Source organism: Lissotriton helveticus, chromosome 5_1 (genome assembly GCF_964261635.1).
Source record: "Lissotriton helveticus chromosome 5_1, aLisHel1.1, whole genome shotgun sequence".
Classification (NCBI taxonomy): Eukaryota; Metazoa; Chordata; class Amphibia; order Caudata; family Salamandridae; genus Lissotriton; species Lissotriton helveticus.
The window spans coordinates 388,595,182-388,613,122 of record NC_136065.1 but is presented as its reverse complement, the minus strand read 5'-3'; the positions used below and the strand labels follow the sequence as shown (position 1 = coordinate 388,613,122).

The following is a 17,941-nucleotide window of genomic DNA, read 5'->3' as shown; positions in this document are numbered from 1 at the left end:
TATCACAACAGGGATTACAACCAAAAGTGCTGGGGTTTTAACGGTGTTCCATATGATGGATCGTTAGGACATGATTATGCCATTTTTTTCCCATTTTTGAGAAACAACGGATCATTTTTCCTACAATTTGAATAATTCCAGCAACAATTTTGTGTTGTGATTTTGTTTGCTTTTTATTTCTAGAAAATAAACTTAGTAAATATTTTTTAATGTTGCCGATAATGTGTAAGCCTGGGCAAAGCATTACGCTAGGCTCGCGTAGTTTGCGAAGTTTGCGCTACTTTGCACTACTCGAATTGCACGTAGCACAGTGCAAACACGCGTAGTGGTCATTTTTTGCTTGCTCGCGGTCCTCAACGTCAAGTTGGCGACCGCGAGCAAGCAAAATGGCATCCCGGCAAGACTTTTTCCTTGTTTGTGATCAGCAACATAAAGTTGCCGATCGCGAGCATGAAAAATAAACCTCCTGGCGAACTTCTCAAAGTGGGGAGGTCCAGTTTCTCATTGCGAGTGGTCGCGTATGCTCGTGACCGCTCGCGATGAGAAACTACCAGTCCGTGTTGAGAAAGCTGCAGCTCAGGTAAAAATCTACTCGAGAGGCAGGAAAAGACAGCTCGCACTGTGCAAGATGCCGTTTTCAATAACTGCACAGTGCGGACAAGCATCCGGCACTGTGCAATCATCACGAACAGCGCACTACGCAGCTTGCATAGTGCTACGCGTAGCTCGCATGGTGCGAAGTGCACTTCGTGTAGCTACACGTAGTGCTACTTCGCGAACTACGCCCAGGGTTAATAATGGGTGAGAAAACAATTCGTAAATTGGATATACCATCCACCGGTCAAAGAAGTGCTTTACCTATTTAATAGTAAGCACCGAAAATAACATAGGTATCGAAACAACAACTGCAGTGAGAAAAAAATATATCAGTTCCGTTTCACGCCTCTGATTAGGCTAATTTACTATATATTGCTCATCTAAGATCTTATTATGCAAGTTAAATTAATATTTGTTGCAAAAATATGGAGACACCTTAGAAGAAATACTGAAAAATTGCAATTCTGGATTTGTCATGTAGTTTAGTTCACTTGAATAAGCACAGGGAAGCACTCACACATATATTATAACATAGCAGAGTCACCTGTTGTCGTGATTTGTTTCCTTGGAAAGATTACCTGAGACGAAGTGATGGATTTTCAGTAAAATTATAAACTTTGGTATCAAGTGGTGTAGGTTTGAATCACAGCATCGCACTTTTTAAAATGTGTCAACCTGTGCAAATCACTAAATTTCTCTAGGCCAGAGGCTTCAATCTGTGGGGCATGACCCCCAGGGGGGCCCTGGAGTCCTGGGAAGGGGTTGCATATTTCCAAACCTAACTTCTGCCTGGAATACAAAAGGTGCTCCTCCTTTTGGACAAACACAACCCGATCCAAACACAACCCGATCGTTAAAATGCTTCAGCTGATGTTAATTGAGTGTCATGTGCTGTAAAACTAAGAGGCCCAGCAAACAGGTAAAACAATCCTTCAACTAAGCCTTCATGCCAGGGTGCCTGCTTGCCTGAATGAAATGCAAATGTACCCTAGGAGTTAATCTGGAAATGTAAAGGGTGCTTGGGAGTGGTTCTGGCTTTAATTGCTCGAATCACTTCAAGCCTTGTGATGGCAAAGATGTGTTTTTTGTGTGGTGGATAGCAACTGGGCTGTGAAGTGTGTGCTTTTAATGATAACTGTATTTACACCGCGCTTAGTACCCCTGAAAAGATGCAAGTATAAAATAATGACTTACACATTCACAGTGCTTTCTGTCACGTGCTGTGACCTCATAGCACTAAAAATACACAAGTCACTATTTTCCACTGCACCGACCAATTTTTATTCTGTGGCTCACTGGTTACACACAGACCTGTGCAGTGCATTAAATAATAGAGGTTTTATAATGTACTTTATAGTGCATTTCCCACAGAGTAACAACTTTTTACATTTATTTTTAATTTAAGCTACCCATTATTTTATATGTAGCTAACTGATGGTAAAAGACCTAAAAATGAACAAAATATTTTAGGGCTGATTTAAGAGACGCTTGCGTCACTGAAGCGTCAGTTTTTTTTAAGCTTCAGAGGCACATGCATCTCAATCACATCTATGAGGCAAGGCAAAGTCACCCGTGTGGCTTTGCATGGCCCCATAGATATGGAGTAAGACAAAACAGCGCAAGTCGCTGCGTTGCCTTACTCTGTCAAGTAGGCGTTCCATAGGCGTTGCAGTGGGTGCTCCCACACAACGCCCATGGATTTTGACGCTGCCCCAGATTTACAAAACCATGTAAACCTGGGGCAGTGCCAAACCTTACACCTCCCCACAGCTGGCGTAACGAGGGGAAATGTTTTCATTTCTCCTTGTTTTTTCCTCTTTCCAAGTGTGCTGCATTCTGCAGAACACATGGAAAGAGGAAAACCCCTCTCAGGATTGTTTTTGTGCAGGAAGGTGCCCCTTCCTGCAAAAAACCATCCAGCCTATGTTGGAGCTAGGCAGCAATTTGTGCGCCAACATAGGGGGAAAAGGACACGAATGCGTCACATTTCATAAATATGGTGCATTCCTGCCCTTTCACATTGGTGTAGGCCAGCGCAGCAAGAAGACTTGTGGCACTGCCCTATGCCAATGCCTCATAAATTAGGCCTTTTGTTTTTAGCCACACCTTTGACCACGCCCCCAACCACTGACCTTTGGTTTGCTAAACACTGTTTAATGTATTTCCCCAATGTTGAAATGATTTTCTGTGGGAATTGGGGGTATTTATGGCTATTGATAGTTGGCAATGATGAGGAGGCCCAAGTTCTAGACATTTTTGTCAGTAGGGGGTCATTAAGCCTAAAAGTTTTTTGACAGGGTTGTCTCGGCATCAAAAAGTTTAAAGACCTCTGCTCTAGGCCTTATTTCTCCATCTGCACAAACTTGTTGAGCAGCTCTAGGCATGCACTAAATCTGGAACATATTTGCTTCCAATATGCTGTTTTTGTTTCAATTTAAATGTGCTACACTGGTTTAAAAGGTGGGATTATTTGCAAACTGCATAACCCGTCAGTCAGCACCACTGAACATACTGTACTAATTTACCTCTTGGAAGACAACTACGCATAAATACCCTATTCTGTTAAACTAGGCACGAGAGGTGCAATTTTTTATGCCTAATAACGGTGTGGTATGGTATATTGCACTAAATGACAGAATCTCTGAATGGTAAACCGGTGCCCAGATCCCAGCTTCACCACTTAACCAAAACGTGAGATCGTATGAGCAAACCTTTTATCTCATTGTGGCCCCTATCCTAAATTTCACAATGAACTAAAGTTGTCTCTTGTGTCGTTTATGGCAATGCTGTCAGGGAAATCTTAAATACAGCTTTCTATTTGTAACTTAAATTAGGAACTTTTGCAACTACCATATTATGTAGAAATCTAATCGTATGTGCTAAAGTGAAATACCTAAAAACAATAAGAAATATAACAAAAAATACATTTTGAAATGTATAGATTCTTATCATGTCACCTGTTGCGCACTGACATAATGTGTCTTTAAGTGGCCCGCCCTTTGGCTCTTGGAGCCCGCCAAACCAGTGCCTAGGCACCACTTTAGCTAGGCACTCGCTGTGAATTTGGTGGCTGGCACTCCTCTGCCTCCGACACAGGGCAAAAACCTCACAACGGGTATGAGGACTGACTTGTTAAAAGGCTGGGCATTTGGAAGTGACAGCCCTTTCATCCTGATCCCAAGGCACTCTGGACTCGATATAATATTCATGCTAATAACACGTTCTTTAGGTTTCCAGGGAGCCCGTCGCCTTCTGGTCTGCACTCAAGCAAGGAACATTCTTTTCGACTTCCTCACATTCCCGCAAACGCCTCCTGCGCAGCCTGCCAGCAGGGGTCGCACGTCTTGGGATTCCTGCAGGTGTAAACCGCTCACCATAGTTTCTGCTGACAGGGAAGTCCTCGCAAGAGCTTTAAGGGGCAGTGAAACGCGCCAGGAACACATGAACACTGCAGAGAGATTTCATGCAGAACCAACGAAGCATTCTCCTACGTAAGCAAATACCCGGACTTTAAAATAATTCGATTCGGGCTCCACAATAATGTAAATCACCCCACGGTTGTCCTAAAATGCCCATAACAGAGTTCAAATATTAGAGTCCAGCCTGGGCTGGATCCATTGGATTACAATTCTCCAACATTGGGATCTTTTAAAAGACACAACAACGTTGACTAAATGTCGTCAGCAGGGTAGAACCATAAGAATAAAAACAAAACAGACCCTGAAAATATCAGGTAAACAAAAACCCATCCACATCATTTGGCCACGTTCAGTCCGATGTTGAGGTTGGTTTGTATGTTCCCTTCCCCCCAGTGGGGGCTTCAAACCTACTCTAAGGCAGTGGTTACAAATCTGCCATATTTAGTTCTGTCAGGGTTTTGGATTTCCTCCCTTTTGGTGGAAAATCCACAATGACACTCAGTCCCAGCCGAAAGCAGGCTAATACATATGTTGGTGCATAGAAGTTCCAAAGTGAAGGTAGATAGTCACCTCCCTTGTCTGCAGGGTGGAATATTCCAGCATGTTAAAGACACCAGACCTTTTCTTTTCCTAAACACCCACTAACATTTCCAGAATGGTATTTCATGGTGTTAACTCCACCGTACATGGTGGCAGCTCTATTACCTTAGGCAGGCGGGAGATTCCACCACCACGTATAGCTAAATCGGCTCTGGATCCTGGTTACGCTGAAGATGCCCCCAAGTCCACCACCTAGAATATACACTAACTAGGCCAGCTTAACCCATGAGAACGGTTCTGCGGTTGTTAGGTTGAGTCTGCGGCAGCGCATGTCCCAACAGCAGTCAAAATTACCATTTTCCTTGCTTGCACCTGGGTCATAGCATTCTTGCTGCTCTACTGACACCATGTTCTAGTCACGTGCTTTGCTTCTACAAAACATAGTGTTAGTTTAATTGAAACAAGCCAACATTAAAACTCCTAGAATGCATTACAACACTCTACTCTACTCCACTTTACTGTCCTCTATGCCACTCCACTCTGCGCCACTCTATCCCATGTCACTCTAACACACTATACTCCACTCCAGGGCCGGACTGGGAACCACAACCGGCCCTGGCAAAGCGCTCGGCCCCCGTCCCCCCACACACACACTCTCGGTGCGAGGGAGAGGGGTGGGAGAGGCTGGGGCACCGAGCTCTTTTCCGGGGCTGGTTTTCGGCCGATTTTGGTACAGGGACGATTTTGCGGCTAAATCGGCCCTGTACCAATATCGGCCCCTAGGGGCCCAAAACCGGCCCCCACCCGTGCAGCGCACTGGGGGATTGCCCGGTGCCCGCTATGGCCAGTCCGGGCCTGCTCCACTCTAAGACACTACTCTACTCTATGCCACTCTATGGTACTCCACGCCACTTTACTATATTCTATGCAACTTCACTCTACTATACTCCACATCACTTTACTCCACTCTGACACTCCACTCAACTCCCCGCCCCTCCACTCTATGCCACTCTACTCTACTTCATTCCATAACATTCTTCACTGCTCCACTCTACGACACTCTACTCCACTTCATGCCACTCGGAAAACACTACTCCACTCTACCCCACTCCACAACACTCTACTCCACTCCATTTTATGATACTCCACACCAGTTTATCTACACCACTTTACTCTACTCTACGCCATTCCATGACTCTACCTCACTCCACTCCATGACACTCTACAACACTCTACTCCTCTCTGACATTCTACAGCACTACTCTACTCCACTCTAGCCACTCCACCCTACGCCATTACACAACGCTTTACTCCATGACACCCTACTTTGCTAAACTCTACTTCAGTCTACACCCTTCCACAACACTCTACTCAATGCCACTCCACTCTTCTATGACACTCTACGCCACTCCACTCCACTCTATGCCACTCCATACCACTGTACTCCCCTCCATTCCAATCCCCTCCACTCTAGGCCACTGCACTCTACTATACTCTTCTTTTCTCAAATCTACACCACTCTTCTCCACTCTACGCCACATTCCACTCTATGACACTCCACCCCATTCCAGGCCACTCTCCTCTACGCCACTAACTTTTAGCCATGCTGAACAGTAGCTGGTGTAAAACATGGGTGAAAACACAAAGGCAAAGCCAATATCTCTCGCATTGGTGAGACCTACTGACTTTGGCCATGCTTGTTTGATTGGAGCTGCACGCCACACATTGACCTGGGTTCTTGTCAGGGCTGCTCCTGAAATACAGTAATAAAACTTGAGCCTTCTGGAAGCAAATCCCGTAGCAGTCGCTTCGGCTGGTATTCGCTGATTTGTTCCCAACTGTTAGTCTAATAATCGCCGCAGCGTGGACCCGGATTGCCAGGAGCGCCTGCCTTTGTCTGACTCAGCAATAAATCCCACATGGGCCGCACAAGCGGCATCTGACAAGGCAGCAGCTGTACCGGCCCTACACACTGTACATCAGCAGCCCCGGCCTTTGAGCGGCAGCGGCCTCTAATCATAAGACTGAGGTGAGGCGTGACTCCACGCCTAGGCTATATTGGTCCGCATATATTTAACTGAGGCTGCTATTCAATATTTAATTTCTTCCAGCTGTGATGGTGAAGGGCAGTCTGAGATCTGGACTGAGAATCCCAACAAACTGCACATCAGATACATTGAACAGTAATGAACACTCTGGCGGCTCTGTGTCCCTAGAATCCACGTACAACGGGCGGGGACATTTTAAGGATTTTGGGGGCCCTGGACCAAACGTATTTTGGGGCCCCTGTTCGTAACAGCTTTGAATTGAGGATCCATTTTCAGCTCTGTCATGCCCTCTTTGGCCAAGTCGTTGACAGTGGACAGGCACAGGAGTTCATATTCTAAATGTGTTTACATCTAATATTTATGGATAGTGAGGTGTGTTTTCAATATTGTAACACAGCAGCAGCTCACTAAAATGACTGAAAATAATCTCTGTGACATATGAATATGTGAGGTCCTGCTTTGATCTGAAAGAATGGAACATAAACGCAACATTTCTCTGCAAAAGGCCTGTTTCAAATTCCATTTTCCTTTAATTTATTTTGAATATGGGTGATGTGCGAGAGTCTATTACAATCTGTTTAAGAATTATTGAAGGTCATCAGGACAAGACTATCTGCAGAACAGAGGTGTCTCTATAAGGGGACCCCCTGAAAAGCTGGGGCCCTGGGCCAGAGCCCACCTTGCCCATGCCTTAATCGTCTCTGACAACGGGCACTTACCTCTGTAAACTTGGTGACGACCCGGGCTTTCGGAAGGGGGCCTTTCCCGTTGCACTCACTCCCGGCCTTCCGCCTCATCCTACAGTGCGAAGCGACTACTTCAACATGCCCCAGCTGCGTCGACGTCGCGCGACTGCTTCCACGTCACATATCTCTGGGGACGTCACACGACTCCTTTGACGTCACGCAACGGCCTCCACTTCCTACGGCAGCTTTGACGTCACACGACTTTTGGCCTGATGATTGAAAAGAGGAGGACAGGACCATAGCGGTGAAACATAGTTATGCAATTTTTACGATTAATCTACACACACATTTTGTTTGTGGTCTACCTGCCGTAGGTGCACACGCAGGACTTCGACAACCAGTTATGAATTACCCGTTTAAAGGAAGGAGTAACAAATAGGCCCACGGTCGGCCCTCTGGGACCATCTTTTCTCAGCCCCCTCTGGCCCGCCTGCTGGAGTTCGGCCAACACAGGAAGACTTACGGGAAGACAGACACTAAAGACAAACAGACATCCTTCACAGACACACACAGGCGCGGCCAATTCTTAAATCCGAAAAGATCTGCTAATTCTCCTCAGCCTCCCTTAACCCACAACGCCTGCTGCGATTACACCTGGAGATTGCACTAAGAGGCCACGGTCCGGACAACTCTTGTAAAAGCATATACAATCTGATCTGCACCGCCCCCTGCTGTTCAGAGACCGAAACAGAGCTCTACCCATTCACCCAATTGCTCACCCAAGCACCAGGCTTCTGCTGTGAGATTGTACAGCTAACTCAGCCACTGTACCTCAATCCTGCACCCCCGAACGTTACAGTAGCAGTGACCCCTCACCCCATGGCAGTGTGCTCTAATTCAGACCTTCAAATTTCCTGTATATACACCACAAAAAGTAGTATGACGCAAGAGCGTACCAGGCCTCCAACCAGAGCAGACACGGCTCAGGAACAGGATTTGTATCCATCCTGCCAAAATTCTTCTTTTCTAATTTCCCGAATGTTAAACTCATCCAGAAAACATGTCCCTGCTCATGCAAGGAACCTCTGGGTTCAATTAGACAAACAGGGTGAATCAGTTAACATGGCACCATTACTGTTATAAGAAAATATATTACCCCAGGCGAACAGTGTATATTTCGAAACATTAGGTCTGCCTATTCATTGCTGAAGGAAAAACAGGCATCCCAAATGTGAGCGCGCCATATTTGGACACATTCTCGCTGCACTGCACTGCCTGTTGTGACATGTACCAGAGCCATCATCTTTGATGGTCTTGAATTAGGCCTGCTGTTAAGTGCAATTGGCACTGCCCTTGCTGCCCATGGTCCCAGGGGTCACGAAGACAACAGTAGGAAAAGAAAGTGAACGGGCCCTATGCGGCCCCTGTTTATTTTCTGTAGATTCCACTCGCTGATTTGCCCAGGATCAAGGAAAGATTAGCCGACGCTGGGAGCTAGAAAAAGAGGAAAGATTGGGATAAGAATAGAGGCAGCAGGAGAAATAGAAAAGGAGACAGAGGGAGAAATCGAGAAGAAAAAAAGAGAAAGAAAGACCAGACAGATAGCTACATGGAGGCAGAAAGAAAGTGAAAGTGTGTTGACTTTATGATATTTGTTGCTGGCTGGGCTTGTGTTTTGACTCTACTGTCAAGCTGGTCCCCCAACTCGGCTCTGGCTCGTCCATTCTTATGAGTTCTCTGCAGTGGTGGCTGGTGACATTTGAAAGTGGTGAGGCGTAAAATTATTGGCATGCTGCACACCAGCGAGCGAGCGCAATGAGAAAAACAGCACTTGAGACGTGCAAGACAAGTCGAGAGCACAGAAGGCTGCGCAGAATGAAAAGACATACAATTATTTTCTGTAATAGTTATCAATTTGGACAGTTAGCTATAGTGATTTCGTCTAAAGGACTAGCTGACAACATGCATGTTTATCTTCCAGGCCTGCCCATCCATTTTAGCTTGAACTATGGCGGCTCTGATCGGAGCGCTGGTAATGGAGAGCCAACCATAGCAACGAGTTAAGATTAATATGACTCAGTACTGTTACTTACAAAAGCACAGTGGGCCTCATTTATAAAAAGTGACGCATCGCTGCACGAAAACAGCGATGCGTCACTTTTCATTGCACCCTCCTTGCGACACCAATGATGCGTCATATTTACAGTATGACGCATCATTGCGCAAGGAGGTACAGATACGTCAGTATTTCTGACGTATCTGTATGGTGCAAAAGTGACGCATTGCTGGAGTGTGTCACAAAAGTGACGCAACTCCAGCAATGCGTCCTTTCACATGGGGCAAGCCCCATGTGAAAGGGCCTGCGTCAGTCTTACGCCTGCTGTGAGGCAGGCGTAAGATATTGACGCATTTGCATCCTAGAAGTGGCGCAGTGAAATCTTATAGATTTCACTGCGCCACTTCTACGACCCTTTCTTGCGTCAATACTCCCCCCTGCATACATTATACCTGGCGCAGGTATAATGTGGCGCAGGGGTTTACAAAGTGACGTATCTACCTAGATGCGTCACTTTGTAAATATGGCGCAACAAGGCGCATTTTTTACGCCACTGGTGCGTCACAAAAAGTGACGCACCGGCGGCGCAAAAGTGACGCACAGCCTCATAAATGAGGCCCAGTATGTCCAACCCACAAGTACAAAGGTGCACGCCGGGTAATTCATGGAACACTGCAGACACACCTTCGGGGGGATCTCTCCTGGCCAAACAGGCAAACAAATTGCAGCTTTAATGGAGGCTGCTTAAGGGGGAGAGACATCACTTGTAAACCTCTTGTAAGGCCTCAGATTGAAGGCCTCCCTAGACAAGAATGTTGTTGGTCTCAACGCCGACTGAGATCAGAGGTCACTACATGCATAGGGCATTCCAGAAAATAAAATGGGCCTAGAGGGGGGAGAGAGACAGAAAAAACAATATACGAACACTGCAGGAATTGCTTTGCCGCTAAACTGCTCTGGTGTTGAGAAATAACAGCACGGCCAGCTGCAAATCAATATGCAACAGGTGGGAGGGGGCTTATTGTTGCAATGGCAGCCGTAAATGAGGGTATTTTTTTCCAAATGTGTAAATAGCACATGTAATTTAATTCAATGTCATAAATTTTATGTGGGTCTTTGCAGAGGGAAGCTACGTTTCTAATCATCAGAAATCTGTGCTCTGCACTGCACTACTGTGACAAGACTTTAAATAAATCTCGAGCTGTACTTCCACGGAAGGCACCAAAAACCCACCAACCTCAAATCACCAAAATCTAGTTTGTGAAAAAGTTAGTGACTCTATAATATTTTTTCTGCGTAATGCAACACCCGGTTTTTAACAAACTTCCCCACCAAGCCGACATGAGACACCAGGGAAGGCAGGCTAGGCTGGGCAAGGGGAGAACAACGGGTTGTGCTCTGCGTTTTCAACCTTATTCGCCTACATGCGTAAAATATAAATTTGTCAGTTTTTAATGGACGGGTATTATGTATGCGTCCTGTGCACACCACCTTTCACACACATTTAAAAAAAAAAAAAAACACCAGAAGCAGCAGCAAATAGCAAACGAACAAACACACCATGGGTGAACTTTACTTTTGCTTCTCTAAGCGCAAACAGCTAGTTCGGGTGACAATGGATATTTGTAAACGCAGGTGGCGCAGCTACAAATCGATCGCTTGTTGTTTCTTTAATCTGGTGGGAACCTTTTGACAAGGAGTCATGACCCCACCTTGGCCTTCTCCAAACCTGCTTATGTAAAATCAGTACCTATGGAGCAATCTCAAAAGTTAGCGCAGAATGAAGGCCCCAACTCTCGGCTCGCAATACACGATGGGGGGATGGGGGGATGGGGGGAAGGAATTGCACGCGGCGTCAATGTACATCTTCTTCTACAATTCACCAGTCGTGGTTCGCGGGGGGAGGGGGGGAATGTCACGCGGGGGGGAGGGGGAGAATTATATAAAACAATTTAAACAAAACTTACCTCATAGGCCGCCGGTCCGGGACCACGCCACCTGCTCTGCTCCCCTTCTTGGCGCCTTCAATCACTTCACAAATGGCACTGGACTGTGGACTGGCAGCCCCTCTCAGCCAATCCTGGCGCTGCTGCAGCGCCAGGATTGGCTTGGGGCACAGGTTACTTTTCGCCCGCAGCACGCCCATTAGGAGTCCGAAGGGCTCCTAATGGGCATGCGCAAAAAAGCACAAACACAAGTGCGCATGAGTGTGCACGGGTAAAAAATTCACCCTCCATCCCCACTCATGCACACTTGTGTTGCTGCCGGGTGACAATCATGTCAATCAACATGACGCCAGACCGACCACCCCCTTCAGCCTCTGAAGGGGGTGGGCGGTCTGACGACATGCTGACTGATATGATTGTCAGTTCTCCCGCCTTGGCTCGCGTCTTTGAACTTAAGTAAGTTCAGATCATAAATGCGAGGGAGCTGCAGTTGGCTGCGGGCGGGGGTCTATGCCCCCACGCCCCAATGGACGCACCGCGCCTGATTCTCTGGCTTGCCCACCTCCGATCGTTTTAACCTTACGGTTTGGCAGCAACAGTACAGAAAATTCGACCTATGCAGAGAATAGATTGCCTACAATGGTTCAATGGTTTGTAGTCCCAGCAATTAGAAGGATGTACAGCAGTGCAGCCAAGAGCTCCAGTCTTTAAAGGTAATCCAGCATGAAATAGAAAAGCGAGTAAAGGTAGGTAGGTGTGCTCTAAACCAGCGGATCAGTTGTAAAGACTTCCCGGCAATGTCTGGATTACTAACCAGAAATGTTCAATACTCTAAGTTCACGTTCCTCGTCCCAGTACTTACTGCTGCAGATGGGAGGCCACCAAACAAGAAACTCCTCCATGTTCCTCCGTTCAAAACAAACCTTTTTTTTTATTCCTGCTCTTTAACTATTTAAAAGGAAGTTGACCATACGAAAATCCTGATTGTATCAAGCTCCCTGTATCCTCTCCTTAAACGTTTGGGTGAGAGGGATTTATTGTAAGTAAAGAGTACCAGTAAGTAATCCAGACATTACCTCCTCATTAACGCTCCTTGCCCAGTTCCTAACCACTGCAGGAATGCCACAGCAAACCATTTGATTGAAGAAAATTCTGAAAACAAGGTCATGCTTCTTAATCTGTTACTATCTGCTTCTTAATCTTTTAATATCACAAACGTAAAATAATTTGTCTGGGTAGCAGCTGCACAAATGTATGATATTGGGACATCATCCCATTTTGCACATGAAGCAGCCATCCCTCTGGTAAAGCAAGCCTGAAATCTGCTGGAAGTTCACACCCTGAATTCTTATAAGCGAATGTGATTGTGTCTTTAATCCGATGGCCTACAGTCGAGAAAGAGGATTTCCTTCCTTTACTGACCATACCAACTTTTCCACAAATCAGCTGATCTGTGCAAGAAACTGGCTTTATATATACTGTACCAAAGTGAGGTACAGTGTGTATAGAGTCCAAGGGTTTCCAGAGGTTTGGCAGAGGCTAAAGTTAGATAGGACCTTACTCTCTAAAGTGGTAGCCAGGTCAATTGTTTTATAAAAAAAAGTATACTGTTGTTTTATTTTTAGAACCAAGCGAGCCTGTTACAGGTAAGCATAAACATACTTTTCAGGAGTAAATAATTGTATGAACACAGTTGAAAATATTTGTGTAACTTGTACGGGTTTTGGTTACAGTTTTAAGAAAGCAGCTTGCAACACATTGCAGTTATAGTACATTCAATTGAATGGGCTTTTTAAGCAAAATAGAGTGAATTACTTTTCAGATTACTTTTGCTAACACAGGACTGGATCCTAGATTCAGCCCTGGGACATTTCCTGAAAACAGATGAGTAAATGCGTTTTGGTTAAAGGAACAATTTTTAAGGAATATTATTGCATTTCAAAAGTTGACACTTAGAAACTTTTTCACAATGAATCACCAATGTTATCCTACGGGAGGTAATTCACTTAGCAGGTAAGTTAGGTTATCATTACTTTTTCTTACTCAGTGCTGGATCCTGGATTCAGCACTGGGACATTTCCTGAAAACAGTTAAGAAAATGCGTTTTGGTTATTTGGCTGATTTTTAAGGAATATTTGTAGTTTTCAAAAGTTGATACTTAGAAACGTTTTGGGAGAAAAAGTGTCAATGTTATCCTTTGAGGAAAAATGAGTTATCGGTTTTGAGGTAAGTAATCAGTCTTTTGAGTTAGTGTTCTGGGGTTAGACTCAGGGGTCTCCCAGGGTAAATGATGCACTGTTGTTGCACCCTCAGCGGCACTCGGACGGCCGGGTGCAGAGTGTTGAGACCCAATGTTATCCTATGGAGGATAGGGGGGCTCCTGTTGGTAGCTGCTGGCAAGCAGGCCACAAGGGGTGTGGGAGCAAAGATCCTAGGGTTAAGCTCAGGGCAAGTGGGGGACCAAGTTAGCACAACAGGGGTGCAGGGTGTTGTTTGGAGGTCGGGCGCTCTGTTGATTTCAATGGAGATTCTCCGGGACAAAAAACCACTGCAGGCTCGGGGACCAGGATCTTCCTGGAGCGACCAACACTTCGAGGGGCAAGTAGGGATGTAGAGGGTTGGTTAGGCACCGCTGGGTTGGGCACACAAGGCCGTGGGGCGTCGGGTTCAGAGGTGCCTTGGGACGTCGGATTTTCTTACATGCTCTGGTCGCTGTAGGGGGTGGTCCTATGGATTGAGGCTGCAGGCGTAATCTGGAGGCTTGCGCCAGGTCATGGGTACCCAGATCTCGGGTCAGGATCGCCGGGGGGGACCTCCTTGTGGTGTTTGTTCACTCAAGCACGGGCCGGGGTCGGCGGGTGCAGAGTGGGCTGGATTTGCGGTTTCTGGCTGGCACCAGAGGCTGCAAATTAAACATGTCCAGTGTTCACAGGAGAAACAGCTTGGAAAGTGAATGCAGGCAGGTCCTCCGGGGTTTTTGAAGTTGCTGTCCGCTGGACACGCCGGGGTTTCGCAGGAACAGGTTTGAGGGGAGACAGGCCTGTAGGGCTGGGGCCACGTCAGTGAGTGTCGTCCTCTTGTTAGCTCTGCACGGTCTCCACATTTTCTCGCTACAAGCGATGAGGATAGAGTTGCTTTACAGTTATTGCAGTTACTCCTGAAAAAGGGCTCAAGAAGCCCGAAATGCATTGGGTTTTCAATAAACACTGTTTTGACGAATCATGCTTCCGTTCGTGCTTTCGATAGAGGCCCACAGAGACAAGCAAATTCTGATCACGTGACCTTCCTAGGTATACCCCTGGAAATTTGTTTCTGGTGCAGCTTTACATGCGTACTCTTTTGAACATTCGTGAATTCCAAAAAGTAGGAAATGTACGTGCAGGCCCGCACTTTTGCTTCCTTTGTTAATCTGATCCCCACTTTATTATAATTTCCCCTCACGTTTCAGCCTTTGTTGCTGGCCAAAAGTACTTTAAAAGACAATAATTAGGTTTTTGCCAAAGCTCCTTAGTTTTAAAATTCATCATTTGTTATCATTTTTTCAAAAGAACTTCCTGAGACGATTCCTCAAGCTTTTCTATTACCAACATTACTGACCAAGTTTATTTAAAAATCCCCAACTGGCACAATTCGATCCAAAAATTATTTGGAACATTAAAAAACAGAATGTGGGGGTCCCCCGTGACATACACCTGCTCTGACAGCATTTTTAGGAGTACAATGGAATCTTGACACAAACTGGGATTTAGGGAGAATTTGAACATAATGGCCACCATTTTATGCCTATCGTACTTATCCACAAGGTGGCGATATTACCACAAGTGAGCATATTAGGCTGCACTCGCTTGTCTATGGGCAAATATCAGCATTCAGAACACAATGGTCAGACTTCACTGTTCCTACAGGTAGAAGTGATTGTAAGTTAATGATACATTCGTGAATGTCAACAGTTTATAAGAGGAACCTCCCATGGGTTCATGGCGGAAACATGTATTTCGCTACTTAAAGAGAGGCTGCCTAAAAGATGGGACATGTGATGTAAAACTTCTGTACCGCAACGAATCTCATACTGAAAGGAGACAGAACAGGAGTGAACATGTAGAACGTGTCATCCGGCCAGCCACATTCAATGCTGGGGAAAAAAACAAAGTAGCCCGGAAGAAAAGCGATTAAAAATGTCCCGGAAGATAACTCATCAACACTATTTTGAGCAATACAATTATCTACCGAGCGAGGTTTTCTTCTAGCTGTTCGCGTCGCCCCCAAAATGGCTACAAGAAGCAGTTGACCACTATAGTGTGGGAGAGCCACCCGGCCCACACTATACTAAGTTGCACTCTGTATCACCCCGGAGGGGAGAAATAAACGGCCGCACGACCACTTGAAGTCTTTGCCTTTAACCACTAAACCAGTGTGCGTGTATTTAACGCAACGGGGCTCTCTTTGCAGTACAAAAGGGGGTGGTGATGGACGGAGCATCTGAACCAATTAAACACTCACACCCAGTCAACAAATCTGGGTTTAATCCATCACCGTTCTTTAGCCCACTCTGCCACCCCAGTTCAGACATGGCCATATGCAAATCAGTCTGACCCTGTGCCTCATGGGAACAGTCCAGCCCGAACTGCCAAGCCATGCCTTCCCTGGACCGGAAACAAGCTTCCTGTTGTATGGGTATTTCTTTATTCTCTTTCTTCCCCTGCTCCCTGTGTAGAATCTTGTACATGTCATAGAATGTTGGATGAGTGTACAGATTCAGTTGGTGACTGAAGGCTGAGCTGCCAGGAGGACAGCTCCTGGTGGGGCATATTTACAAGGATACTTGCTAACCTACTTTACATCCTGGCTTTAACATCACCTTGTATCTCAATAAATACCTACTTGAAACCTACCACCTCTGGACCTTCCATCATTGTAACACTTCCTAGGACCGGTTTCTGGCATTTCAGCCGTCTTCAGCCAGGCTTGTTTGAATCCAGTGGCAAAGTGATCAAGGGACTCACGTCAGAGCATACCCTGCCAACTTATGGCGAACAAAGCGGTACAACCACGGGGCACCGGGGCACCCACCACCCGGCCCACTACAGCCACGTCTGCAAGGACAAACCTTTCAAGCGTTAAAATCCACAAGTAAACCCCCCCTCCTATTCCACCCAGGTCAACTAAGCCTGGACAGTACTCTCAGCACAACCAATAAGAAGGGGGACCACAAATGGTATCCGGGAGCCTACCGCCCGTTTGCCGCTGGAGAACCCCCATCTACTGCATTGCATGGATTATATCCTGGTATTGTAGAGCCTTATTGGATTATTTAAAACGCACACAGAATAGCATATTGATTGATGACTTCCCTATGCACTTGCTCCTTCCTGAGTCTGATATCTTCTGAGACGTCTGGAGCCTGCTCCCCATACATTCTCTTGGATATTTTCCTATTGAGCTGGTCTCAATATGGTATGTTTCCTTAAAACCTTCAGTGTACGATTTGAACAAAGGTTCTACTTGTGTGTCCCACACTCTCTATATATTTATCGCCCTGATGAAGGTGTAGCCCCCCCTGGCGTGACACCGAAACGCGCATTGGTGATGAATTACTTTGTGTATTTGTATCCAGCCTCTATCCATAATTGGGAGGATACACGAGAGCCCTCAATACTTATAACATCTGGCTGTATAGCATTTTTGATTGTTTTAGCAATATGTATGATTGTTAGAATGCTGTTGATTGAAAGTGACGAATGAAGGTGTATGTAACTTTGGAACCTTGAATGAGTGTTGTTTGATTGAATGTTCTGCGTGGGACCTAGGTATATATACTTGTTATGTATTATTCATCTATTTATGTATTTCACTCTGTGAACCTTGATAACATTTAATGGACTATAAGAATGACAATAATAAAAAAATAGACATTTTGTAACTATGTCATCCTTGGAATTATTATGATTATGTCCTACTGTTAGCCCAGTGTTGTCTAATATTGTTTGACTCTATTTGGGCTCTATACATATCCTATATATAGGCACGCTGATTTCCTTAGTAGTGGTTCAGGACTCTCAGCAGAACCTGAAATCTAAAACCCTTGTGGGCTTATTTTCAAGCCCCTTCGCCGCAGGTGCGTCACTTTTTATATGGGAAAAAGTATGCACCTGTGGCACAAGGGGCTTGTACATAAGCCCCTCGGTCCTTTGCAGCATACGGATGGCAAATGCTGAACAGCCACAAGGGCTAGCAGAAGGCAGCTGTTTAAGGTGTGTTTGTAAAGCGTTGCTTGTCACCCATGAGGAAATCCAGGCGCTGAGTCATGATGGGAGGACGTCAGATATTCTAAATCAGACTTTGAGTTGAGGAGCCACTTCTCTAGTGGTTTTTTAAATACCCACACATGAGAGCTGGGCAATAGCAGAAGAGTCCTCAAGTTACAGGACTGAACCAATACCATTAATCTAAATAAACAGGGACAAATAGTGGATAGGGGTATGAGAAGAGTAAGTGAGGGCTGCAGGATTCAAGATAGGGGGCATCCTGGATGTGAGGACTGAACAGATAGGGGATACAAGAAAGGGTTGGCTTGTGTGAGATGACAATAGGAAGGATGTAGACCTGCAAACTAAGTCGAGACACCGTGTCACACGATTTTGGCTCCCTT

The 17,941-nt window shown here is 45.8% G+C and overlaps 1 protein-coding gene across 1 annotated transcript in view; it reads right to left on the bottom strand.

Moving 5' to 3' along the window:
* Positions 1 to 17,941, bottom strand: part of SH2D5 (SH2 domain containing 5) — an 83,088-nt gene that overhangs the window by 35,875 nt on the left and 29,272 nt on the right. Inside the window, exon 2 of the mRNA XM_078642574.1 lies at positions 7,324 to 7,559. Within this exon, the coding sequence (XP_078498700.1) occupies positions 7,324 to 7,401 (78 nt within the window). The 5' untranslated portion in view covers positions 7,402 to 7,559. The remainder of the gene's footprint in view (positions 1 to 7,323; positions 7,560 to 17,941) is intronic.